Source organism: Scylla paramamosain, chromosome 33 (assembly GCF_035594125.1).
Source record: "Scylla paramamosain isolate STU-SP2022 chromosome 33, ASM3559412v1, whole genome shotgun sequence".
NCBI lineage: Eukaryota > Metazoa > Arthropoda > Malacostraca > Decapoda > Portunidae > Scylla > Scylla paramamosain.
In genome coordinates, this window is record NC_087183.1 from 8752395 (window position 1) to 8767367 (window position 14973).

Genomic DNA, 14973 nt, shown 5'->3' on the forward strand with positions numbered 1-14973 from the left:
CTCACCCAAGCCTGCCTCACCATGGCTACCTTAACTCTCCATCAGCGCACACACAGCTTGAGTTTGTGTGAGGACTTCGCCATCGAGCAACCTCCTGCACGCTCTCTGCTGTGTGTCGTATAGGTTGTTCTCTCTTCCCTAGTCGCTCAGTACACCCAAACTTGGCCGCGGAACCTCGCCTTGCCTCGCCTCGCCTCGCCTCCACCCTTACCTACACCGCCTCTCCCTCATCACTCCCTGCTTTTTGTTACGCTCATGAGTACAAGCTAACGTGCCTAATGTAGCAGTACTTGGGTGTGCAGCACGAACAGATGGCTGGCGGTACAGAGGCGACTGAAGCTGAAGGCGTGGCGAGTCGTCTTAGCCACCAGAGCCAGCCAGGCCGGTTAGTTGGCTGACTGGCTGGCTGACTGGGGTTGTTTCCTACCGCGGTGAGCCATGTGGTGGTAGCTAGTTAAACACGACCCACGGAGAGGAGTAAATAGAGGAGAGACGAGACGCTGTGTTGGTGTTGGTGGCGGGGGCGGTGGTTGCAGTGGTGGCAGTGGTGGTCCTGGCAGTAGTACTCTTGCACCCTATGTCCTGTATGCCCGCTGCTTACCCCATCCAAGGAAGGAAAGCTCACTGCAGTCTGGTGGGCTTGATTATGTAAAGTGTCTGGTTTGGTTGCTTGGTAGTGGCGGGTGTAGCTAGCTGGCCTGTGTGTAGATCAGTTGCGTCACGTGGGCAAGTAACAGTTGTTTTGATTATCTTTAGCGAGACATTCATAAAGGTAGCTTCATAAACAGCCGAATTGCGGTATTGCGGTGCTCGCCTCACTCTGTTCATCCACCGTCACCAGTCGTTGTTATTCACCGCCATGTCTTATTTTCCACAGAATGGCGTGTCTCTCCGTGCATTGTATTGCCTTGTCGGTACTTCCCGTGTTCTGTCACCAGGCGAGGAAACTATTCTTGCTGCAACACACACACACACCAAGTCGTTCATCATCGGGGAGTGAGTCGGTGGTGACACTACCGTTGCAGGCTTCCTGGGGCGGGTGCACCAAGTCAGCCTGACAGCCGGTGTTGGTTGGCTGACGAACCGAGCCGCCTGTAGCCGTCCACGTTATGTAGGGAGGAGGTAGAGCAGGCGGTAGGGAGCAAGGACCTTCTGTCTCTCCTCTGTTCATAACCGCGGGAAGCACCACACAACCAGCACTTTCTTCCTGCTGGAGGATTAGTTTTTGTTTTAAGCCTGACTAGATTCTGTGGATACATTAACTTTTTGTCATTTATCTATTTACAAGTACAATGTAACGTAACTTTTGCTTTTCGCTTTAAGTTACAGATAGAGGAGGAAGCCACACAAAACATACATAATTAGATCTAATAGTCAACCTTTACCGTTAGAGGCCAAAGAGCAGGCAGGCAGGCAGGCAGGCAGGCAGGCGGTAGTGATGGCTGGAGGAAGCCTGTCAAGTGGTGGAGGTTGTACTGGGTGGGTCAGGCAGGCAGGCAGGCAGATAGGCAGACAGAGGAGGCAGGAAAAGGTGCTGGATTGACTGGATGGTTGGGTGGTAGTAGCTGGTAGGAACAGTGTGTGTGTGTGTGTGTGTGTGTGTGTGTGTGTGTGTGTTGCACGAGCCAACCAACGTGCACGACGGGTGGCGACCATCCAACTGTTTTGTAGTGACTTAAGACCTCCACCTTCCTCCTCCTGTCTTCCTGCACCCTGTACAGCAGCCAACCAGTCACTCAGTCGCCAGTCACTTAGTCATTCCTTCTCTATTAAGTCTGAAGAAAGCCTCATGACTTCTTAGTCTGCCAATAACAAACAACACACCAATATAGAACTCTTATGGACTTCAATGCGTGTGTTGGGACGGGGAGGGGAGTTGTACCTGGACTTAAGTAACCTTGGTGATGTCGTAAACTGGGTGGTGGCGGCGGCGGCGGTGGTGGTGGATGGATGGGAGGAGGAAGAAGAGGAGAGGGTGGTGGACGGAGAGGAAGGGGTAGGTGGGTGGGTGGGTGATATGTCCGCGTCACATGGTGGTGCGTCATCACCCCTCGCTGACTGGTAATGCCGGACACCCACCACCACCACCACCACCACCCAGTCACCCAGTCAGCCATCCAGCCAGCCTCTCCCGCACCGAGTCATAATCTATCCCTCGTTCTGTTCTCTTTACTCATTCACTTTTCATTCCTTGCTCTATGGACTGTAGCTGCTGTTTTATCTTATCCTCTTCCTCCTCCTCCGGGCAGAGTTCATTCTTGCTCCTTCAAGCATTCTTGTTCATGTTACGTAACGTCCCGATGTGATTTTCTCCAATAATGATTTTTTTTTTCGTGTGTGTGTGTGTGTGTGTGTGTGTGTGTGTGTGTGTGTGTAACTGTAGACGTGTAAGGAAGTGGATGGGTGGGGTGTCTTTTTCCTTGTGTCATCGTTGCAAAGTGGACTCTGGAACCTCAATTGTTATCAGCGGACTCTCACGTGATCAGTTTGCTCAATATTACCTCCCCATCGTTTTCTCCTTGTGTGACAATAACAAAGATAGAGCGATGCAGGCTGATAGGATAACCACTGATGTAACGGGTGGTTTGATCTGGTACTGCTTGTTTTGTACATGAACACTGGTTTTTGTTATTGTACTACTACTACTACTACTACTACTACTACTACTACTACTACTACTACTACTACTACTACTACTACTACTGTATATCTGCAGTCCCGGCCACATCCCCCTCCTTTTGCTACCAGTGCCTCCCAACAAAGGACTTTCCTTCCCCCTCTCTCTCTCTCTCTCTCTCTCTCTCTCTCTCTCTCTCTCTCTCTCTCTCTCTCTCTCTCTCTCTCTCTCTCTCTCTCTCTCTCTCTCTCTCTCATCTCACTCGCCTCTCTCCCTTATCTCCCACTGCCTGGATTATCAAGCCACTCCCTCCCCCTTGGCAGTCACAGACGCTTCTAATTTGCGATAAGATAAACATGATGGCTTTGACTCTCTCTCTCTCTCTCTCTCTCTCTCTCTCTCTCTCTCTCTCTCTCTCTCTCTCTCTCTCTCTCTCTCTCTCTCTCTCTCTCTCTCTCTCTCTCTCTCTCTCTCTCTATGTGTCTTGTAGTTTGTAAGAGTAGTAATGCTGCTGATACTACTACTACTACTTCTACTACTACTACTACTACTACTACTACTACTACTACTACTACTACTACTACTACTACTACATCCTGTCATTCTCTCACCTCACCTCCTCACCTCACCAAATCTCTCCTCTTCCCTCTTGTCCTCTCACCTCACCTCACTTCACCACACCTCACCTCTCTTCTTCACTCCTCTCTTGTCCTCTTTTCACCTCGCTTCACTTCACCAAATATCTTCTCGCCTCACCTCACCAAACCTCTCTTCTCTCCGCACCTCACCTCACCAAACCTCTCTTCTCCTCTCCTCTGGCAGGGTGTCTCAACTCCCACTCAACACCAAATCATTGTCACCGCCTTGCTAATACAACCCCATCCGCAACACTCTTACTAACCCCCTGCATCTCCCTTCCATCCCCCTCCTCACCTCGGCCCTACTGTTCTGTCTCCCTCCTCCCTCCGTCGTTCTCCCGCCTCACCCCCCCAGCAGGCAAGCACTCCCTGCCCTCCTCCCTGCACCACCACCACTGCCGCCGCCAGACCAGTCACCAACAAAGGCCTCCAAACTAGCCGCACTTTCAGCGTGTGCCCTGGTTGGCTCCTCTGGTGAAAGCGCTTGCCACGACTGAGTGCTGAGTTGTTCCCCCCACTTCGAATCCCCCTACCCTCCTCCTCCTTCTCTGCTTCTCTGTACTCCAGTCTTGTCTTACTATTACTACTACTATTACTACTACTGCCGCTCCGTGTGTGTGTGTGTGTGTGTGTGTGTGTGTGTGTGTGTGTGTGTTGTACGGTGTTGATCGGGCGATTTCTCTCGTTTGTTTTGTTCTCTCTCTCTCTCTCTCTCTCTCTCTCTCTCTCTCTCTCTCTCTCTCTCTCTCTCTCTCTCTCTCTCTCTCTCTCTCTCTCTCAGTAGCTTCAGGTTACGACGCTTGGCTAATGGAGTGTGTTAATATTTGTTATTGTTGTTGTTGATGGCGGCGAGATGATGTGTGTGGGACTTTGGATGTATTTGGGCCAGTAGTAGTAGTAGTAGTAGTAGTAGTAGTAGTAGTAGTAGTAGTAAATGTCCAAGCCCCCAGGTGTACTATGAAGGTAGTGTAGATAAGATAAAGGAGTGAGTACATGGAGAAGGGCGGTGAGTGTGTGGGCAGGATGTAGTGAGAGAAGAGAAGAGAAGAGGGAGAGAGGGAGGGAGGCATTGTGGGCCGACGGGCAGGCAGGTCTGGTGACGCACACACACACACACTCTCTCTCTCTCTCTCTCTCTCTCTCTCTCTCTCTCTCTCTCTCTCTCTCTCTCTCTCTCTCTCTCTCTCTCTCTCTCTCTCTCTCTCTCTCTCTCTCTCGGTGTGATGATGAATGCACAAGCTCCCCACTTAAAACATTTTGCCGTCCGAACTGTCTGCCTTAGTTATGAACACCGTGGACGATGGATGAGAGAGAGAGAGAGAGAGAGAGAGAGAGAGAGAGAGAGAGAGAGAGAGAGAGAGAGAGAGAGAGAGCTGAGTGAGACAGGAGGGGAAGGAGAGGGAGGCTGCCGGGCTAGAGCAGGTCACACACACACACACACACACACACACACACACACACACACACAGCCCCCTCGCCACCCCCCTTCCCGCAGGTCACGGCAGGTTTTAAGGCGGGGCATAGCTTGGCGGGAACACGTTAGCGCAGCAAGTCTTGTGGCAACCGCCCCCGCAGGCTAGCTAGACTGCTGCCGCTGCTGTTGCTGCTGCTGTAAGGGTGAGGGTGAGCGGCCTTCCTCTCTCTTCTCTCTCCCTCTTCCATCTTGCCTGCCTGCCTGCCTGCTTCGTTGTTGCCATTTCGTCCTTTTTTATGTATTTTTCTCCAGTGCCGGTTACGTGGTTTTTGGCGGGAAGTAAATATAAACAAACGAAATCTTCTTCCGGATTTGAAACCATGATGTGTTTCTTTCCTCTTCGTCTCATTGCCGTACTGCTAACTGTTCATGAGAGAGAGAGAGAGAGAGAGAGAGAGAGAGAGAGAGAGAGAGAGAGAGAGAGAGAGAGAGAGAGAGAGTAGGGGACGGTATTGGAAGGGGACCAGAGCGGGAGAGAGGAGGAGGAGGAGGAAGAGGAGAGGGTAATAGCATGACGTCATCTCTCAACATAGCACTATCTAGCACCCCGCCCTCTCTTGGCGCGGCTGTGGCGGGCTGGTGATAGCGGCGGCGGCCAAGGAAGGAAGGAAAGGCCCAGGGGGGAGGTTAGGGTGAAGGGAGAGATTGTATATTCCTGCCCTTCGCTTCCATGCCTGACGTGGCGGGTTTTGCAGCCACATCTGCTGCATCTAGGAAGGGCGCCATCTTGAGGAATGTTATGTACTTACTTTTGCGTTTTATTCCTTTTGATGCTCCATGACGGCTGGACTTCTGACTGGAATACGTAATGCGCTGCTGCTGTACCGTTCATCAGTCACTCGTGTTCGTTCCTTCTTGTAACCAGTTTTTATAGTAAGTTTTCTGCTCGTATTTATTCTCTCTCCCTTCAGCCTCATCGTGTTGGTTAATGTATTTGCCTGCACCGCTGAGTAAGGTGTTTTAAAGCCGAGACTTGATATTTTTTGGGGGGAGGGATGGGGTAAGGGGGGTTATATTACTGAATTTCTTATATAGAGAGTTGTTTGCTCCTCTATCCCTTCCTTCGGCCTTATCGTGTAGGCTAATATAGTTGCCTGCACTGCTGAGTAAGGTGTTTCAAAGCCGGAACTTTTTTTTTTTTTTTCTCTCCCCAGCTGAATAAGGTGTTTTCATGCGGGGACATCCTTCCCGGGCTTGCTGTGCTGCTGAATGGGCTGTTTCAATCCGGGGACATGTCTTCTCCATCTGCTCCACTCCTATTGTTGTTTTTGTTGTTGGAAGACGGTAACATGTTTTCTGCGCGGGCCTCTATTTCCTGCTGCACCTTCCTTCCTTCCTCCCCAGCGGGCTGCCTCTTGGCGGGAACACCCTATCAAGTGCCCTTGCTCTTAGGAAGGACACGGACGTCAGCCATCTTGAAAAGTGCGAGGGTGTTGTACTTGTAACTCAGCCTGCGTCCCTGCCCTCCCTCCTTCCCTCCTCCGCACCCCTCTCCCTCTTCTTTCATTTCTCCCTTCCCATGCCGCCTCCTCGCTCCCTTCGTTTGGATGTTTTGATGGGCGTCTGATGGATGGATGGATGGATGGGCGGAGGGAGGGAGAGGGAGAGGGTTTGCTAATGTATGGCCTCTGTGTGGTATAGAATGAATAGTTGTTATGCAGTGCTTAAAGTCATGCATTAGTCTTAATATTCAGTGACCACGCCAGAGAAAAGGATTATGATTCAACGGTTCAAGAATTAACCAAGATGCATTATTGAAGCAAATAAGAACATGAGATCTGTAATTTATTCATGCACATTCGTCTTTACCATTCATTCATGCTCTCATTGCTTACCTTTGCGTTAATCTCTAATTTACTTCTGAGCTTTATTGCGTTCTTGTGTGTGTGTGTGTGTGTGTGTGTGTGTGTGTGTGTGTGTGTGTGTGTGTGTCAGTATTTTTTTCCCTTCATGCCTTATATACATCCATCTAAACAAATACATAATTGCCTTAAACTATTACATCCGTGTGTGTGTGTGTGTGTGTGTGTGTGTGTGTGTGTGTGTGTGTGTGTGTGTGTGTGTGTGTGTGTGTGTGTCACTTCTTTTCGTGTTTGAATTGAATTGGAAGTGATGCAAGTGTTGAAAGCGCCGGTAATTTTTTTTTTCCTCTCTCTCTCTCTCTGTGTGTGTGTGTGTGTGTGTGTGTGTGTGTGTGTGTGTGTGTGTGTTAGCAGGAGGAGTGAGTTTGTCTGTATGCCTGTATGTAGGTGGCTGAGTAGGGTTCATGGGGGATTCAAGGATGAAGAAGAGGAAGAGGAAGAGAAAAGGGAGGAGTCGGTGGCTGAGGTCGTATGTAGTGGATCGTCCCTGCTCCATCTCGCACCCTTCCTCCTCCTCCTCCTCCTCCTCCTCCTCCTCCTCCTCCTCCTCCTCCTCAGCGCAGGGCAGTTCGATGCGTTCAGTTTAAAGCGTCCTTCTGCAACGTCTCGGTCAGGTGGCGTGTGTTAGGTAGGTAGGTGGAAGATCTGTGGTGGTGGTGGTGGTGGTAGTGGAGGTAAAAATAAAGCACACGACACCGATTTATTAGTTTGCGTCACCTGTGTATAGTATATTTTGGTCCTTAATTATTCTTCCCTCGTCATGATGTATGGTGTCTATCTGCTCCGTCATCATCATCATCATTATTATTATTATTATTATTATTATTATTATTATTATTATTATGGGCGCCTCTTTCTTGGGGTTGGGTCGATGGAAGGAGGATGTGAAGGGCGCCGTGAATTTCAGAAGAGGGAAGGAGGAACTGGGGTGGTGATGATGGTGGTGGTAGTGGTGGGGATAATCCATACTGTGCTGTCTAGAGCGGTGGTGGTGGTCAGCGGAGCTTTAAGGGGCGTGTGAGCAGCCGCAGCAGGCGTGTGTGTGTGTGTGTGTGTGTGTGCTGGGGAGAACACGGAGTGGCGGCGGCGGCGGAGTGGTGTCCGAGATGAGACGGGGATCTGCTGCTGGTGCTCTCCCGGCTATAAATACTGTGCCAGGGTGTTGGAGGCGTGGAGGACGGGAGGGCGGTGGGTGGGTGGTTCATCTAGCCCGTCCCTCACGCTCACCTCGGCAGAAAAACCCGGTGCAGACGCGCGTGCAGCTGAGCCCGTCAAGCTGGCGACGACGCAGCTGGCCCGGTGAAGGTGGTGGCATGGATACAGCCGCGGCCCGGGGAGGGACTGGTGGGGAGGGGGCGGCGGCCACCTAGAGCGTCCCTCTTGCGCCCAGCTGCTGCTGCTGCCGCTGCCCACCACCACCACCACCACCACCACCACCAGCCCTCCTCGCCTCGCCTCGCCACCCGCTCCCCTCATGTGCTCCTTTTTGAATCCTGATATCGAGGAGGGGAGGGACGAGAGCAGCGCCAGGCACACAGAGGCCCTTCCCTTCCCTGCCACACACACACACACACACACACACACACACACACACACACACACACACACACATCTGCCTCCGCCTCACACACACACTCACACGCTGGTGGCGGCGGGAGCGGCAGCGGCACTCAGCTCGACTCACTGCTGCCGCTCACACGTCCATTTCAGGCTCATTCCGAGTCGCTGTTAGTCGGGAGGAAGACCCATTTCGCCCGGGCGACACAGGGTGATACACTTGATACACTCTCCATCCCGCACCGACCTGCGCCGCCCGGAGAGCCGCGGCCTGCAGGCTAGCGACTGCCGGTGCTGCTGCCGCCAGCCTGCCTCCCTAAGCTGCCTCACGTCCGGCGCCATGTTGGGGGCGGTGCAGCGCTCCCTCCCTCCCTCGTCTCCAGTGTTACCTGGCTGCCGGCTTCCCTTCTTCCCTGGGGATCTCGGCAGCTTTCGCGTCCCCCGGGGATTACCTGGCTGTCCGTATATTCCGTGTGCCGCCTCCCGCCTCTCCCTGCGCCTTGGCGGCCGTGAGCCTCCTCTCGCCCCTTGTGGCCTCGGCCCTTCCTCGCTCCATTGCTGCCTTGCTTGCCCCGATCCGCGCCTTCCGTAATCTAGTTGTCGTGTCTGCCTTTTACCCAAGACGTCCAGGGTTCACGGATCAAGGACGTGTGTGTGTGTGTGTGTGTGTGTGTGTGTGTGTGTGTGTGTGTGTGTGTGAGTGTGAGAGTGAGGAGCTGTTGCTTGTCTCCTCTTTTCGCGAGGGCGGTCGGGAGGGCAGGAGGGTGGGCGGGCCGGGAGGGCTTCCTCGTGTGTGGGTCTTGAGTCTTTGTTACATTCTCTGGTTTCCTGAGGCCGTTTGCATCGTCTGGGGGGAAGAGGAGGAGGAGGAGGCTACCTGGACCTGGAGCTTTCTTACCTGGCGCTTTATGCCTCGTGTATACATAGTGTGTGTGTGTGTGTGTGTGTGTGTGTGTGTGTGTGTGTGTGTGTGTGTGTGTGTGTGTGTGTGTGTGCTAGTCATCTCCTTGAGTGGTGGACCCGAGTTGTGGTCGACCTTCATGTTGTGGGCGCCCTACTGGCCAGCTCCGCCCCCTCCTCTCTCTCTCTCTCTCTCTCTCTCTCTCTCTCTCTCTCTCTCTCTCTCTCTCTCTCTCTCTCTCTCTCTCTCTCTCTCTCCTTTTAGTCCGCGCGCATTCATTTATTTTCTAGAAACTACGCACATTCATTTTGATACCTCCCACCCCCCTTTCCTCACCCTCCCTCCCTCCCCGTTAGCCCACTGGCACCCGTTGCGTACACACACACACACACACACACACACACACACACACACGGAGAGATTTAGCAGCGAGGAGTTGCGTTAATAGCCTGGCGTTCTATTAAGGGGAATGAAAGGTTGTGTGTCGGCCATGATAGTTTGTTGTTTGTTGTTATGGATGCTGCTGCGTGGCTTGATCTTGATCTTCCCGAGGGCGAGGTGCTAAGAGAGAGAGAGAGAGAGAGAGAGAGAGAGAGAGAGAGAGAGAGAGAGAGAGAGATAGATGGGGGGGGCACGACACGACTCCATCTTATCTTGGTGTTACTGACTTGTGCTGCAAATACACGGCCTTGTGGGAGTGCCTGGAGGAGGAGGAGGAGGAGGAGGAAGAAGAAGAGGCGGCAGAGGAGGAGGAGGTGGTGGTGGTGATGATGCTGCTTGTGTTAAGGTTTTGTAGCTCAGCCGGACGTGCCGCACCTCTCTCTCTCTCTCTCTCTCTCTCTCTCTCTCTCTCTCTCTCTCTCTCTCTCTCTCTCTCTCTCTCTCTCTCTCTCTCTCTCTCTCATGTGACGTTCATAAGAGATAAACATTGACGAACAAGCGTGTGTGTGTGTGTGTGTGTGTGTGTGTGTGTGTGTGTGTGTGTGTGTGTCCCTGAGGAGGTCTGGTGTAAGGGGGGAGTCCTTGTATTGCATTACGTGCGGTGCCCTTGAGTGGCTAAGAGCTGTCAGTCACCCTTGCGTTGGGGGTCACCAGGGAGTGGGGAGGTGTTATCCATGTGTGGTGGTGGTGGTGGTGGTGGTGGTGGTGGTGGTGGTGGTGGTGGTTTCATAACAACAAACACACACACACACACACACACACACACACACACACACACACACACACACACACACACACACACACACACACACACACACCTTACGTCAGTTCTCATTATAATTATTATGAACTACACATACACAAATCATTACTGCAGTGTGTTATATTATCAGTGCAGGATAGCCATGCCTTAACCCTTCCCTCTCCTCTGTGTTCCATATGTATGTGATTGCGGAACTTCATTTTGTATAAGTGACGTCATATGTTTGTATGTATAGGTATGTATTTGATAACACGAATAGAAAGAAAATAAGGGAAGGCACAAGAGGCGTATACGTTGCAGGCCTTACTTAAAATATGCCTACTTGTTTCTCCTATCTTTTAAATCCCACTATTGACTCGACAGCAGTACGTATTTGTGTGTATCTGCATGGCGGTGTGAGAAATGTTGACCAGGGTGGCGTGGGTTAGTGAGAGAGAGGAAGCAGAGGTAAGGAGGTAGGAGGGTACCTTGCTCTGCTGATGAAGGGTCAGCTGGAGGGGTAGAGGTTGGTGATGACGGTGATTGCTCAGGTGGTGGAGAGGTAGAACGTTGTGGTGTAGAGCATTATTGGTGTAGCTTGGTGGTGATGGTGTTGGGTCAGGTGAAGAGGTAGAGGGGGTTGTGGTGTATGTGGTGGTGGTGGTGGTGGTTTGGATAGGGAGGTACAGGGAGGAGTGTGGGGGTGACAGGGAAATCAATCTCTTTTGTTTGTACTGGTCTTTTATAATATTTCTGGAGCAAAGGGGGGGGGAAATCACATCATTATTCATGTTTTTTTTTTTTTTTTTTGTAGTGCCGTGAATTTAAACAGCATTTTTTTTTACGGTGCTGTGAATGTAAACAAAGGATCAAGATAGTATTTTTTTTTTTTTTATCTGGGAATGTCTTTAGGAAAATATTTAACACTGACGACTGTACTGTAACTGTCAACCCTTTGCCTGGTATATGTAGCAATTTCTGACACTTAAAACGATGTACGAAACTTTAATAATCACCCACAACATTGAAAAAGGGATTAAAAGAATTGATTTTGACATTTCTAGCCAATGTAATACTTAGAGGTGACTGTAGAACAAGAAGAAACGCCTCAGATGAGTTAGTGATTAAGGAAAAACATCCCAAATACCAGTGAAAGGGTTAAATAACGAGAACTAGAGCTTGCACCTCAAAAACTGGAGACCCGGCATGCTGTTTCCACCCCTGCGGCGTAGATACAGAAGGGTCAGTCGTTATTTCCACCCAGCAGTCCTGGAAGAATGGGAAATGTCTTGGGAGGGAAATTGGACACGCTGGAAATAAACCTGTCAGCATTATCTGCAGAATACACAATTGGAAATCCGCGGAAACTGTTTCATACCAGTCGCGGGGGAAAGAGACGGTGAGAGATGTCCCTGCCGATGGAGAAAAGTTGCAGCAAGTTACCACCTCTATGGAAACTTGAGAGGAAACCAGACACAGGAAACAATTGTACAGGTCTTCTACATACACCTTGATTTCATGTGCTTGTGTGTAGAGAGAGAGAGAGAGAGAGAGAGAGAGAGAGAGAGAGAGAGAGAGAGAGAGAGAGAGAGAGAGAGAGAGAGATGGTGCTGCAGGAGAGGAAGAAAAGGAAGGGGGAAGTATTTTTAGCCAGTAGCATGATTGTGAAACAGAACTCATTAACTTGCACGGGTGACTTAGCCTGTGTGTTGCGTGTGTGGCTGCCTGTGTGCGTGTTGGTGTGCCTCAAGCTGATCAATAGCAGGATGTGGAAAGCAGCGTGCAGCAGGGAGGGCGAGGAAGAAGAGGAGGAGGAGGAGGAGGAGGAGGAGGAGGAGGGTAGAAGAGGGTGCAAGAGAGTGGTATTGAGAATTCAAGGAGGATCGGTAGTAGTAGTAGTAGTAGTAGTAGTAGTAGTTGTTGTTGTTGTTGTTGTTGTTGTTGTAATTTCAAGATGACATGTAGGTCTTGTCAGTGTGTGTCAGTGTATTGGTGTCTAATGATCCCCTGTGTTATTCCCCAGGTATGGCCCCGTGCAGAGCGTCAAGATGCTGCCCGGGGGCGTGGGTGGCGAGGAGGGCGGGCAGGGCATGTGCGCTACGGTGGCATTCATGGACATTTGTGCCGCAGCTAAGGCTCACAAAGCAGACAATCGTTTGGAGGACCGCTGCCTTAAGACCACGTATCATGAAGCCTCCCTGACCGCCCTCTCCTCGTCCCAGTACACCCCGACCATACACCACCTCCGCGAGACTCCCGCCCACTCCTACACGCCCACGCCATCCTCCGCCCCCAATTCTAGCAACCCAGGACTAGCTTCTCGCAGTCCAAGGTTTTCAGGGTGAGTACTAGTCATTGTTGTCACTGGCTGTTGTTGTTGTTGTTGTTGTTGTGCCACCAGGGGAGGTGCTCTGGCCTCCCTGCACGGTGGTCCAGGTGCTGTACAGGTGAGGCAGGTGTGCTGGTAAGAGTTGATTGGTGAGTTGGTGAGTGTGAGTGATGGCGCAGCGCAGTCCCGCCCCCTTCCTGATAACAGCGAACCAAGGCGCCGCAGAACCGCAGTGCCTTGACGGGGTGTACCTCCAACACCCCGTGCCCCTCCCCTCCCCTCTCTCCCTCCCTCCCGCCCAGGGGCTTGGCTCACCCCTGGATGTGCCCCGGGTGACTCCACTAGTGCTGCTGCTGCTGGTGCTGACGAAGAAAATGTGCAGTAGCTCAGTGCTCGAGTGCAGTGTGGTGATGTGAACGCGTGCGTCGTCTGTGCTGATATAATAGTGATGATGTGTTGATCCATCGACCTGAATGAGCGGCGACAACACGCGTCCATTCTATAGTGGATAAGAGAGAGAGAGCGAGAGAGCGAGGGTGCAGCTATGTGTGATGTGCAAGCCGGTGTGTTGTCATGCCGGCAGTGTTATGTGCTAGGAGGAGGAGGCTGTCCATACTACCTGCATATATATAGCTTTTCTGTGTGTGTATGTGTGTATGTCTCGAGGAAGCCGTGCCGTGGGATGTACGTGTCTGTTCCTCGAGGCAGCAGCACGGGAGAGTGTATCCACCTGGAGGAGGCACGCACTGGGATAACGCATTGGGATATTTACCTTGAAGCACCCCCCAACACTGCCCCTGGGATGTACAGCAAGTTCTGGATTTAACCCTTACACCACCCCTCCGCCCTCGCCAAGACGCCCGCCCCCCTACAACGCCACGGCAGCGCCTCCTACGCCCCCTGTGTTGTGATGGTGAATCAGTGATGGCATTCAGTGGTCAGTGAGAACGATCGTGTTGGTGCTCTACAGGGGCTCTTCCTTACCCGCCTTCACTGTGTGTCTAGAAGTGTTGCGAAGTGCCGGAGAGATTGAGAGATAGAGCAGAGAGAGATTGTCGCGTAGAGAGAGACAGATAGAGGGAGGTGAGATAGCTTCACAGATGGTAGGGTATTGTTGCACCACACCTTCGCTATACAAACTCGGTGGTGTTTCGGTGGTGACGCAATAGGCTGAGAGCGAACCAGTAAGCGAACCAGTAAAGCGAACAAGCGAGTGAGCTGACTTGTGAGTGTCGGCTCTAGGGAGTGAGGAGGAGGAGGAGGAGGGCCCCGGCCTAGGGAGCGGCCGGCCTGCAAGAGGGGCAGGCTGGAGGAGGAGGTAGTTGGAGTGGAGGGTGTCCTGCTATTGAGAGGTAAGTGAAGGGCGGGACTGTACTGCGTCACACACTACCTATGTACGTAATAGTGTTGCTCCTGCCGTGTGTGTGTGTGTGTGTGTGTGTGTGTGTGTGTGTGTGTGTGTGTGTGTGTGTGTGTGTGTGTGTGTCAAGGTGAGGCTGTGATCTCGCCTCGTACCGTGGGAAACACTTCAAAAAATACTAACAAGCATCCAGTATATTTAATCCACTCAGCTTTTTGGTAATATTTTTCCTTCTCTCATTTGTAATTCATGGCTGAGTGGCTAGATGATTCCTCCTTTATGTCTCAATGTATGTCTACCCCATCCCCCTCCCCCAGCGATTTACTGTTACCCATAATGCACTGGCCGTATTACCTCAGTGCATATGGGTGTGTTTTGCAGGGTATGGGAGGAGGGAGGGAGGGAGGGTGGTGAAGGGCAGCAGTCAAGGTGAGGTTAGGTTAAGTTTAGGGAGGAGGGGGCAATGGTAAAGACGAGGGTGCTGCATTTAAAGAGGTTAAGGGGGTTAGTTTGAAGGGGGTGAAGGTGTGTGTGTGTGTGTGTGTGTGTGTGTGTGTGTGTGTGTGTGTGTGTGTGTGTGTGTGTGGTGGGGGTTATTGTTGGGGTCGATGTGTCCTGATGGTTTAAAGGGGAAGGAAGAGAAGAGGGTTCTGTCCGCGGGCGGGATTTCAAGTGAGGGTGGTGGTGGTGGTGGTGGTGGTGGGAGTGGTGGGTAAGGCAGAGCAGAGAGGCCGCCATCTGTTGCTACCCTGCTCCTCCTGCTCCTACTCCTACTGCTCCTCCTCCTCCTCCTCCTGCTGCTGCTCCTGCTTCTCTCTTTGCTCTCTTCTCTTCTCTTCTCGCCTCGCCTCGCCTCGCCTCTCCTCTCCTCCCGCCTCTCCTCTCTTTTCTTATTCGCTCTCTTTACCTTTGAACCTTCCTTTGTTTTTGTTTTGTGAGTGGGTGTGTGCGTGCATGTTTATGTGCGTCTCTCTCTCTCTCTCTCTCTCTCTCTCTCTCTCTCTCTCTCTCTCTCTCTCTCTCTCTCTCTCTCTCTCTCTCTCTCTCTCTCT

General features: G+C 51.8%; 1 protein-coding gene across 1 annotated transcript in view; it reads left to right on the plus strand.

Annotated features, from left to right (window-relative positions):
• LOC135089625 (msx2-interacting protein-like) overlaps window positions 1–14973 on the plus strand; it is a 28463-nt gene that overhangs the window by 13306 nt on the left and 184 nt on the right. The window contains exon 2 of the mRNA XM_063985455.1: window positions 12256–14973. This exon is cut by the window's right edge and continues 184 nt beyond it. Within this exon, the coding sequence (XP_063841525.1) occupies window positions 12256–12577 (322 nt within the window). The 3' untranslated portion in view covers window positions 12578–14973. The remainder of the gene's footprint in view (window positions 1–12255) is intronic.